Source organism: Tachysurus vachellii, chromosome 24, assembly GCF_030014155.1.
Source record: "Tachysurus vachellii isolate PV-2020 chromosome 24, HZAU_Pvac_v1, whole genome shotgun sequence".
Taxonomy (NCBI): domain Eukaryota; kingdom Metazoa; phylum Chordata; class Actinopteri; order Siluriformes; family Bagridae; genus Tachysurus; species Tachysurus vachellii.
In genome coordinates, this window is record NC_083483.1 from 10,611,358 (window position 1) to 10,622,955 (window position 11,598).

Genomic DNA, 11,598 nt, shown 5'->3' on the forward strand with positions numbered 1-11,598 from the left:
AAATACTATCTGGTCAGTGGTGGTCCCTTTTCTTTTCACTTGTAAAGAGAAATCAATAGAATAAAAATAAATAGTGAATGTACTCTATAATAGTAGCCATAACCAGAAATGTTCTTATGTACATATCATTATGTACATTAATACATTAATATATGTATGTATGTATGTATGTATTATGTATGTATGTATGTATTATGTATGTATGTATGTATAAATGTATGTATGTATGTATTTATGTATGTGTATATATGTATGTATGTATGTATGTATGTATGTATGTATGTATGTATGTATGTATGTATAGTGTCAGCGTGAAAAAAGCAAATTCCAAGGGGAACAACAAAGTGGCTGGGATAGTGTACAGAAACATATGTGCTGAGTATGGGTTAGAAGCCTCCAAATCCCAAGTGGTCTCTGTTTTGAACAGTGAAGATCCTTCAAAGATCCCTTAAACTCCCTGAGTGCCTGAGCTTAAGGAAGACAGCCTTGGACGTTAGAGGGAGAAATGTATATGCACACAATATTCCCTCCAGTGAAGGGATATTATAATTATACAGCATATAAAAACATCCTATACAATTGCAAGGTTCAAAACTTGTGGAAACAGTTTGGGCAATAATAATAATAATAATAATAATAATAATAATAATAATAATAATAATAATAATAATAATAATATTTCTTCTTGTGGACAGCAGTAGGTAAAGAAATTTGCCGGCAAAACGAATTTACCATCCAATGTGGGAGGATTTGACCATGTTCGTTTAGGACCGCCCCCTTTATTTACTGGCATTTAAATCGACCAATCTTAGCTAGTCTTTGTTTGGTCGCGATGAGTGACTTTGAATCTGCCCAATAGAATTAGAGGATATTGTTGCCTTGAACTTCCGGGAAATGGTATAAGGGTTGAGGCCTACCTACTTAGAGCTGCCGGAGAGAAAGCTGCTCCTGTCTGCAAACAACACACGGTAAATTTGTCTTTGAGTTATTTGTAGCGTTATCTTAAGAGGTCTAAAGATGAAGGATGGTGAATGCTTGTAATTATCCAGTTCGCTCAGTGTTTAATGTAGGACAAGAAGAAACCCCCGCATTTTGGAGTTAGCACGTTAGCTAGCTAGCTAGCTAGCTTTGTGCTTAGCAACGGTGCGGATGTCGGCTTTCTGTTTTTTGTTGTTTGTTTGATTAATAAATAATACAAATGGGTTCAGGGAGGCGTATAGGTGTTATTTATTCATACTGGATTAATTAATTAGCTATCTTGTAGTTTAAGGTGTCATGAGTTAACCCGCTAAACGTTGAATGGAGAGTTTGTTTTTTTCATTCATTACTGAATAACAAATGGTCTACATGTTGAACACATGGCGCCATTATTTCAAATCCTATGTAGTGTACGTGTGTAGGGATTAGTCAGTGGTTTGGGATTCACCCAGGAGAGCTGTGTTTGGTAATGACTGTTTAAAATGCAACCTCAATGCAGATTGCTATTATACCATAACTAAATAATAATAAATCTGAATAACAAATGCATAAGTAAATAATAAATTTGTGTGTGTGATTAATGGGCAAACTGAACCCAGTATTAATAAATCCAAAGCTTGGTTGAAAGTCAGTTTGGCGAGGACAGATGATTTTTATAATAAAATCTCATGTGGTGCTTGTAGACTGCTGTGTGTTTAACTAAATGCCACTGAGTAACATTTATTTCTGTGTTCCAAAGTAACCATGGCAGAGAACGATGTTGACAACGAGCTCCTGGACTACGAGGAGGATGAGGAACCACAGGTAGCCCCAGAGAGTGCAGTTATACCAGGCAAGAAGGAGGTGAAGGGATCCTATGTGTCCATTCACAGCTCCGGGTTCCGAGACTTCTTGCTGAAACCCGAACTGCTCCGTGCCATCGTCGACTGTGGCTTTGAGCATCCTTCTGAAGGTCAGGGGGATTTTCTTATACAGATATTCATTCAGACATCCTGATTTTGACTGACACTCTTAAATAAGTTCTGCATTTCTTACAGTTCAACACGAATGCATTCCACAAGCTATTCTGGGTATGGACATCCTCTGTCAGGCCAAGTCTGGTATGGGGAAGACGGCAGTGTTTGTGCTTGCCACGCTACAGCAGATTGAGCCTGTGGATGGACAGGTGAGTGTGTGTGTGTGTGTGTTCATTATAAAACCAAGCAGCTGGATGATGTGATGTTTTTGTACCTTGCATGCAGACAGAATTCTACAGCTTCATATGTAGATTGTGAGGGCTTGGCTGCTCATGCAAAACTAGACGCAGTGGTAATTTATGCACAGACGTTGCCAGTCGTGTGCACACAAATTTGGTTTCAGTTTGCTAAAAGAACCAAGACAAAACCACACTGACACCAACTTAAGTTTAAATGTAAATGCTCACACAGGACATTATTTTACAGACTTCTGAGATTACTGTTATGAAGTGAAGGCCAAAATGTGTAGTTAGTAATATGATGAATTTGGCATCCATAGCAAGTCCAACAATGAGCAATGTCAGTGTCTCAGCATTCTCAGTCGCTCATCTTATAACATAATCTATTTAGTCCATGTTAATTTGTGTGTCAAGGTGTAAAATAAAAACAAATTAAAAAAAAAACTCTTCAGGATTTTGGGGGAAATTATTGTAGTTTTTTGCATGTAAAAGGCAAGTTATGAAGATGAATTATCATTATAGAGTAATGTTAAAGAATTTCTACAAGTCTTTTTTGGTTGTTTGTTTGTTTTTTCAATCACTGTAAATGCATATATCCTCTTTTTTTTTTTTCCTTCATCAGGTCTCTGTGCTGGTCATGTGCCACACTCGTGAGCTCGCATTTCAGATCAGCAAAGAGTACGAGCGGTTCTCCAAGTACATGTCCAATGTGAAGTGCTCAGTGTTTTTCGGAGGCCTGCCAATCAAGAAGGATGAAGATGTGCTGAAGAAGAGCTGCCCTCACATCGTGGTGGGCACACCAGGCCGTATTCTCGCCCTCATCCGCAACAAGACACTCAGTCTCAAAAACATCAAACACTTCGTTCTTGATGAGTGTGACAAGATGCTTGAGCAGCTTGGTGAGTCAACAGTAAGGGACCTTGATTGAGTGAACACATGTTCTTTTGTTAGTGCTTTCTAAAATTGAGCTTTGTGTGTATCTCAGACATGCGACGGGACGTGCAGGATATCTTCAGGCTCACTCCTCATGAGAAGCAGTGCATGATGTTCAGTGCTACGCTCAGCAAAGAGATCCGGCCTGTCTGTCGCAAATTCATGCAAGACGTGAGTGACCAGGCGCTGCTCTTTGTGTTTACTGATGTGTTTACTGATGTGTAAATGTTTACTGATGTGTCGATTAGGAAGGCAATCCCTAATCATCATTAGGGTTTTGTCAGTGTTAATGTCTCAATGATTTTGGATAACAGTTTGTTTGGCTTTGTTCAGTGTAAATCAACCATTTATTTTTGCAGTATTTTACACATAGAACCCTGCACATTGCAATAAGCACTCCAAGAAAATCTTTCTTTCCTAAGGATTTGTTAGCAAGGTTAGCAATTTTTGCAGTTGTGCTATGCTATTTTTGGTCATATTGTGTGTACAGCATTGATTCAGTGCTTTATCGTATCTTTCACTCCTTGACCTGTCTGTTGTGGTTTATTTTAAGTTTTTAAAACCTTGTTATAAGGATATACAAGATGATTGACCCAAAGCACATTTCTACTTTTGTTATTTAAATGTCTCTTTCACTAATAGAAATATTGACAGATCAGGTTTGAGGGTAAAAAAGCTAGATGCTGATTGATTTTAAGGAAGTTCAGTGTAGGACCACAGACACACACAGGTGTTTGTGTTCATCCACTTCTTATAGCTTCTAGTTAGTCCTAAAGGAATTGCCAGACATTTCTTCCTAAGCTGGATATCTTTGGCCATACTGCTGTTGAAATTATAAACTGATTAAATTATTTTGAAGGTTTTTTGTGTTTTGTGTTTTCCTTCTGTAGCATGCAGTACAGGAAAATGATTAACGTGTGTGTGTTTTGTGTGTAGCCTATGGAGGTGTTTGTGGACGATGAGACAAAGCTGACTCTGCATGGCCTGCAGCAGTATTATTGCAAGTTGAAGGACAGCGAAAAGAATCGCAAACTCTTTGACCTGCTTGATGTCCTTGAGTTCAACCAGGTGTGTAGTCCTTTATTCCTGGTTATGGTGATCATAATTTTTCTACTGTAACGTCAGAGGCTGTTCATATTATATAGTAAAAAAATGCCAGTCTGAAAACAATTAAAGAATTCTTCTGAACACTGAAACTCTTTCTGATCTGAAATGTTTGTCTTTTGTATGCAAGTCAACAAGACAGACTTGGTGTTAAACACACTCTGTTTGTGTGCAGGTCGTCATCTTCGTGAAGTCAGTAGCACGTTGCGTTGCGCTCTCTCAGCTGCTTGTGGAGCAAAACTTTCCTGCCATCGCCATTCACAGAGGCATGGTTCAGGAGGAGAGGTGAGACTTTTCTGTTTTTCACTCGTTCCAATGTTTGGGTTTGTTTTAAAGCTTAGCTAAGGGTAATTGCTGCTTTTACCACAGATTGTCACGGTATCAGCAGTTTAAGGATTTCCAGAGGAGGATCCTGGTGGCGACGAACCTGTTTGGCAGGGGGATGGATATTGAGCGTGTCAACATAGTCTTCAACTACGACATGCCTGAAGACTCGGACACTTACCTACACAGGGTGAATATCTGCAAAGCTTTATGAATAATGGATTTTTGCTAATAAAAGCACGTGATACACTAAGAATTTTTACCTGAGCTGAGTGAATCCTTGCTTCCGAGTGAATCCTAATGTGTTACCAATTCTATTAAATCCTACTGGAAAGCTTTTTATATAATGGTCTCTTCTAGTAGATATTATAACATAATGCACTACGTTGGCTCCTTCTCTTTCTGCCAGGTGGCCCGTGCCGGTCGATTTGGGACCAAAGGTTTGGCCGTCACCTTTGTGTCTGACGAGACAGACGCTAAGATCCTTAATGACGTCCAGGACCGCTTTGAAGTGAACGTAGCTGAACTGCCAGAGGAAATCGACATCTCTTCATACAGTAAGAAGCCACACATTAACTCTAAAAAATGTGTATAAAGATTAAGGATTGTTTCGAGAGAAAATTCGGAATGGCGTATTTGCATGATCATGATGTTTTTACAAACGTGGTGATGAATGCTGGACATACTTTCAGTCCTTGTAGTAATTCAATAATAGGAAATGTGTGTAATTACCTGTGTTGGGACTGTTGTAGCTTTTTTTTTTTTTTTTTTTTTTTTTATTATTATTATTTAATTTCTGCTCTCTTTCTGTCTTGCAGTTGAACAGTCCAGATGAATTGTTCGTGTAATCCAGTACTGATTGTGGTGCATTTGGCATCTTTGGATGATGGAAGAGAAAGAAGACACCTCCATATTTTATTTTGATATGTTGTCAGACCCCCTTTTCACCTTCCCATCAATTTTGTTATAACGTGTATCTTAATGTGTTTATTTTATTGCAATCTCGGGGGGTACTTTTATATTTTCACTTGTTAATTGTTTATTGGTTTGACAATTAAAACCGTTTTGTTTTTGTTTTTTTTAAAGTCGAATGCCTTTTTGTTCATGTGCATTTTGCTCTTTCTGTGCTGGTTTACCCTGATTCACTTTATAGCAAAGGTGTACCAGCAGGTGGCGCTGTAGATGGTTGTATGGTCTTTCATAGAGTCCACAACAAGGGAAGCAGACATTCAAAAGGCAATAATTAATCTTTATTCTCTTGTGCAGCAACCTTAGCTCCATGTTTAGTACTGTTTTATTCAGAGTTTATAATAGTGCAACAAGACAAAAACATTAGCTGCCTAAATTGAAAACTATTAACATGAGCAGTACCTTGTAAATAATTTCAATTTTAACATTTATAGTAAGTGAATAGATGATTCTAGGTACTCGGTCCTATCAGTCTGGCTGATATCAACCTTGATCTATCAGTGCAAAATTGACATCTTAAAACTGAATATATTAATGATGCATGGAAGTTAGCAGTGAGTGCTCTTGTGTTTCATCAATTTGTGTGTGTGTGTGTGTGTGTGTGTGTGTGGTTCACTCACTTTATTCCTGTGTAGCTTCCCCCACCACCCTGTTTTTGGTTTTTTCCCCTCCTTCATAAATTTCGTTTAATTTTGGTCAGAAAATAATTCATTTTGTTTAACAACTTCCACGGCCATGTGTCTGGCAGTTGCTTTACATAATCTAATGCTAATAAGTCAGAACCAAAAACTCAATCATGGACACTGGGAAGGTTAAATATCCTTTATGGGGGAGTCTACAGTGTCAGTGTATTGAATAGTCGCTAATATTTCTAGTAGTTTTTGTTTTCTGATTTCTTAGTTAAGTTGCAGGTTTATAGCTACACGACGGGAGAAGTAGAGAGGCTTCTATAACTTAAGTTATAATTCTGATGTAAAAGTAACTCCCTTTCGTTTAGTCAGGCAGCATCACACCACCCTGTCAATGATTATTATTTCATAACTTCACCAACTACTGGCGATTTTCATTATTTACTTAATGACCTTTTTGTCACTTTCCCTTTTTTTTTAATTAAACATATTGTCTTTTTTTAGTCTATTTTTTTAATCCTACAACAGTTATCAACAGTAATCGCTTGTGCAAATATTTTACAAGCTTAACTTTTTCTTACAGAATACTTAAATAATTTTTAGAACTAAAAAATATGCTAAACTTATTGAGCACTATACAGGTAACACCAGTACACCTGCTTATTTATACAATTATCTTGTCGGCCAATCATGGGGCAGCAGCGCAGTGTGTAAAATGGTTGCAGATGCAGACCATCGGCACTGTAACGTACAAATTTAATCCCAGTGACTTTGATCATGGCATCATTGCTGGTTGTGAGTATTTTATAAATTTCAGATCTGGGATTTTCACACACAACAGGACAGCTAAACATCTGTCTGAGTCTGAACACTATAGCCTTATATTCCTGTTCTTGTCTGACAGAAGTAGAACCTGATGTGATCTGATCTTGTAGCCCATTCAACACAAGATTTGTGATTTGAGATTCATCTCAACACTTTTTGTAGAGTGATATTTGAGTTTGTTTTTTGTACCATTCTGTATAAACTCTACTGACTGTGATCACGTTATTTCTCCGTTCTGATGTTTGTTGTTAACTGAAGCCCCTATCACGATGGTATACATTGTGCTGCTGCGATACAAACGTCCGATTAGATCGTTGCATGAATATGTCGGTGTACAGCTGTCCCTAATAAAGTGAGTCTATATGCAATAAAATGTTGCATCCATTCATACTTGCTGACCAGCAGAACTCTCAACCAAAAATGCAAAACAAAAAGGGTCGGTAATCTGTGTATATACCTTCACTGGGGTCAGCAGTGTTCTGTGTGGTATAAAGTAGACTTAAATATTCTCATTTCAGTGCAGGTGTGCTGTGCACTGTCGTCACGATACGGTCAAATTATGTCGTATCAAGTCTTCACAGCTTCACAGAAATTTAGTCAATGAACTTGTGCGTGTCTCCATAAAGCCACTTCTGAGGCGGCATGGCTGCTTCGTTCAGGTGCGCACAGTCTTGTCCACACTTGCAGGAGTGAATGAACATGACCGCTTTGTCGAAACGCCCTCCTCCAGGGCACCAGAAAGGCACCGATGCGGTACGTGTGCGCCGTGGCACGCAGCACCGCCCATCAGTGCACAAGCCACAGTAATTCAGCTGGTAAACTTTGACGCTACGGCAGCCTGCGTAGGACAGCTGAGTAGGTTTGCTTGACTTTTGCATGCGTGTGCACTTCTTCCCTTTCTGAAAATGGACAGAAAATGAAGGGAAACGGAAAGAAGAGGAAAAATGTATGATGGGGAAAAATTAAAAAGAAAGAAGGAATCGTGTTAAAATGCCTAAATCGTAACTGACAAATGTAAACATGTGAAAAAAATGTATGAGTTACAACCCATGAATATGAGCATTAAAACATGATGGTGCATTTCACAATGTTGTGCACTTAAACTGAAACATTATGTTAATCATGTGAGAAAATTAAGTGAAAGAGAAAAACATAAAGTGTGAAAAAATAACTATACATGCACAACACACCGAGGTTCCCTACGTCTGACGTCTAAAAAGCACACGTGTAATTTCATATGTAAATATTTACACAGTAATATCACGTGACTGTTCTGTAGGGGATTAGCTTCAGGTTGTTAGGATGTAATAAAATACCTTGGGAAGAGCAGCCAGCGGGCTGCAGGGTCGTATGTTGCACAGGCGAGTCTCTCTCTCCAGTTTGCATTGTGCGTTGCCATTGGTTACTCGAGAGGATATCCCCATGCCACAACTACTCGAACATGGAGACCAATCAGTCGTCTGGATCACACACCTAGAATGAACACTGGCCCATAGGTCTGAGAAAAAGAAGAGGGGAAAAAAGGTTATACATAATAAAAACAATATACTGAATATGCAGCATCTAGGATTAGGCTCTGGTTCAAAAGATGGATGACAAGGTAGAAGCTGCTCAAATTTATTATTATTTTTTTTTTTTACTGAGCCTTTGCATAGAAAACCAGGGTCACTGTGGTGCTCAGGCATTTGTGATATATGGACATTATGTATAACTACATAAACTACACAAACTCCCCTATAAAATATTATTTTATTTATGTTATTTGTAATATATTTTACAATAGAATTGGAGTTACATTGGGTTTAAAGACCACATTTTTCATAATTGAATGTTGAACAGAAGTTCCATAAATGCTGATTTTCAATGCATTTGTACATAAATGATATTCTGGTGAATGCCAATCACCTGTAAATTACCAAACACATACAGGGCACAGCTAATTACTCTTCACTAATTACTATACCAATAAAAAAATACATAATCATCAGGACCAGGACAGAACAAATGTAGTTATAATAATATGTCTAGCTAACTAGCCCAGTATTGGACATCCATGGATGGCTGTAGTCAGTTGGTGCTCACTGGGGTTGATTGGAGCTTTTTAAAAAGATCCAACTTTAAACCTTTTAGAAAAGAGCAACCCTTTGTTTAACCTCCTTGCATCAAAAAGGAGATACAGGAACATGCGCACCAGAACCAGCAGGTTCAGGGACAACTTTTTTCCATCCACCATCACACTACTGAACTCTACACTACACCGACCTCTACACTACACAGTGTACAATTATACACACAATGTACATATCACATATTGTATTTTTTTTCTCCTCATCCTCCACACATATTGTGCTTTACATACATCTGCACTATTTCATTTATGTGTATCTTATAGCCTTTATATTTATTCACTGTACATATGTTTACAAATACATACATATATATATATATATATATATATATAAAACACACTGTACATATGTTTACATATATACCTATATATATATTACATACTGTACATTTGTTTACATATATACCTATATATATTACATACTGTACATATGTTTACATATATACCTATATATTACAAGCTGTACATATGTTTACATATATACCTATATATATTACATACTGTACATATGTTTACATATATACCTATATATTACATGCTGTACATATGTTTACATATATACCTATATATATTACACACTGTACATATGTTTACATATATACCTATATATTACATGCTGTACATATGTTTACATATATACCTATATATATTACATACTGTACATATGTTTACATATATACCTATATATTACATGCTGTACATATGTTTACATATATACCTATATATATTACACACTGTACATATGTTTACATATATACCTATATATTACATACTGTACATATGTTTACATATATATTACACATTGTAGATATGTTTACATATTTATCTGCACTTATCTATTTGCACAATTGCTTCTCTTTACACTTCTGGTAGATGCCAAACTGCATTTCGTTGCTGTGTTCCTGTACTATGCACTGACAATAAAGTTCTATCTATCTATCTATCTATCTATCTATCTATCTATCTATCTATCTATCTATCTATCTTTGTCTCTACATAAAATGTTTAGTGTCTCCAAACTGAACAAAACATTAGATTACTTCTTTAAGTACTTCTGTTTATGAGTATAAATGGTGTAAGACTGTAAGGTCAGTTACTGTAAGGAAGCGAAAGCACGTCTCTGTTGTTTGGGACATTTGGTCAAGCATGAAAGCTGTTTTTAGCTTAGGTGTGGTCCACTAAATGGAGCTCTGGTCAACCTGAGAACAGCAGTCTGAGGTTTGCATCGAGTGAATTCAGGGGTGGTCTGGTCCATGTGTGAAAGTGATCTGGTTCCATGGCTGGGCGTCAAATAATGTGAATGTTTTTGTAAAGGTATATAATGGAAGGAAAAGGAAAGTTGTGGTCCTGCTGTGGAAAAGGAATAACTTGGCGGTATATGGAGTGGAGAAAGCATTTAAGTAATTAAAACTCATAACAAAATAGAGCTACAGTACATGTTGTAGATTAGCAGCTTCATCCAGTGTGGAGCAAAATTAAAAAATATGGTATATTTATGCATGCAGGACATAATCCAATCAGACCAATTTCTTACTTGGTAAGTGTTTATATCCATGTTCATCTTCCCATCCGGTCCTCCTGTTCCACAACTCGTTCCCCAGCACATTCCAGCTCTTATCCAGTGGACCATTAGCCTGCTGCTTCATTTTCCATGAGGGAATCAGAGGCGCTATTGCCCCTTTGTGGCAGTCAACACTAAAGCAGCATTGGCCAGGTACCCTCACCAGTCGAGGGTAGGGGCAGGAGGGTGATGATAGGGGCAGGCTGGTGGTACATAGAGGACCACAACCCACAGCTCCATCTATGCAGGTACACTGGTGTTTACAGCCCATACGGAAGCTCTCGCCGTTCTGGTACATTCTTCCGTTGTACTCACAGCTCCGACCCTCCAGTTTGGCTAGACAGAAAAATTAAAATGGGGAAGACTTGGTTATGGAGGAAGCAGATGATTAATTTCCTGTGACATCACAGTGAACAGAAATTCCAGCCATGAGTATTATGTAAATATTTCTATTAATTATACTAAGATATAATTTCTATTGCAACTACATTCTCAAGGACTTGAATAAATAGATAAAATATATGCAGAATCGTTGATGGAGGAGTCATTTACTTAGTATTTTTGGGAAGGATTCTCCGGTGTCAGCTCTTTGTAGTTTGCAGTTTTTTGGTAACATGACAAGTTGTTTTAGTCCTTTTAACCTCAAGAATGAGAAAAGTGTGAGGGAGCGACAGCTTATAGCTATTACATAAGTGATGACAGTCAGAAGTGATGACTATTAATCAGAAGTGATGACTATTTTCTGGACAACACAACATTAAACGTAAAAGTATCACATGACGCTCATTAATCAATAAAGCTGTAATAATTTGCAAAATGCTGTGGTATAAGAGGAATACAACACTTCAGGACAGGCTTGCATTTGGAAAATAATTAACTTCAGACAGGTACTCTGTACTGGGCAGCATCACACCACCTTGTCACTGATTAGATTTCTATAACAGTATTCCCC

At 37.6% G+C, this 11,598-nt stretch overlaps 2 protein-coding genes across 2 annotated transcripts in view; one reads left to right on the forward strand and one right to left on the reverse strand.

The window, feature by feature from the left end:
- Nucleotides 1-884: 884 nt before the first annotated feature.
- ddx39aa (DEAD (Asp-Glu-Ala-Asp) box polypeptide 39Aa) lies at nt 885-5,619 on the forward strand. Its single transcript, XM_060860210.1, has 10 exons — nt 885-968; nt 1,718-1,930; nt 2,016-2,143; nt 2,796-3,072; nt 3,159-3,277; nt 4,043-4,174; nt 4,386-4,495; nt 4,580-4,724; nt 4,944-5,091; nt 5,353-5,619. Exons 2-10 carry the CDS (start codon nt 1,723-1,725, stop codon nt 5,367-5,369), a joined length of 1,284 nt encoding a protein of 427 aa, XP_060716193.1. The 5' UTR covers nt 885-968; nt 1,718-1,722; the 3' UTR covers nt 5,370-5,619.
- Nucleotides 5,620-5,762: 143 nt separating this feature from the next.
- LOC132839306 (CCN family member 1-like) overlaps nt 5,763-11,598 on the reverse strand; it is a 7,546-nt gene continuing 1,710 nt past the window's right edge. Inside the window, exons 3-5 of the mRNA XM_060860211.1 lie at nt 10,620-10,982; nt 8,274-8,455; nt 5,763-7,856 (exon numbers count right to left, since the gene is read on the reverse strand). Of these exons, the coding sequence (XP_060716194.1) occupies nt 7,551-7,856; nt 8,274-8,455; nt 10,620-10,982 (851 nt within the window). The 3' untranslated portion in view covers nt 5,763-7,550. The remainder of the gene's footprint in view (nt 7,857-8,273; nt 8,456-10,619; nt 10,983-11,598) is intronic.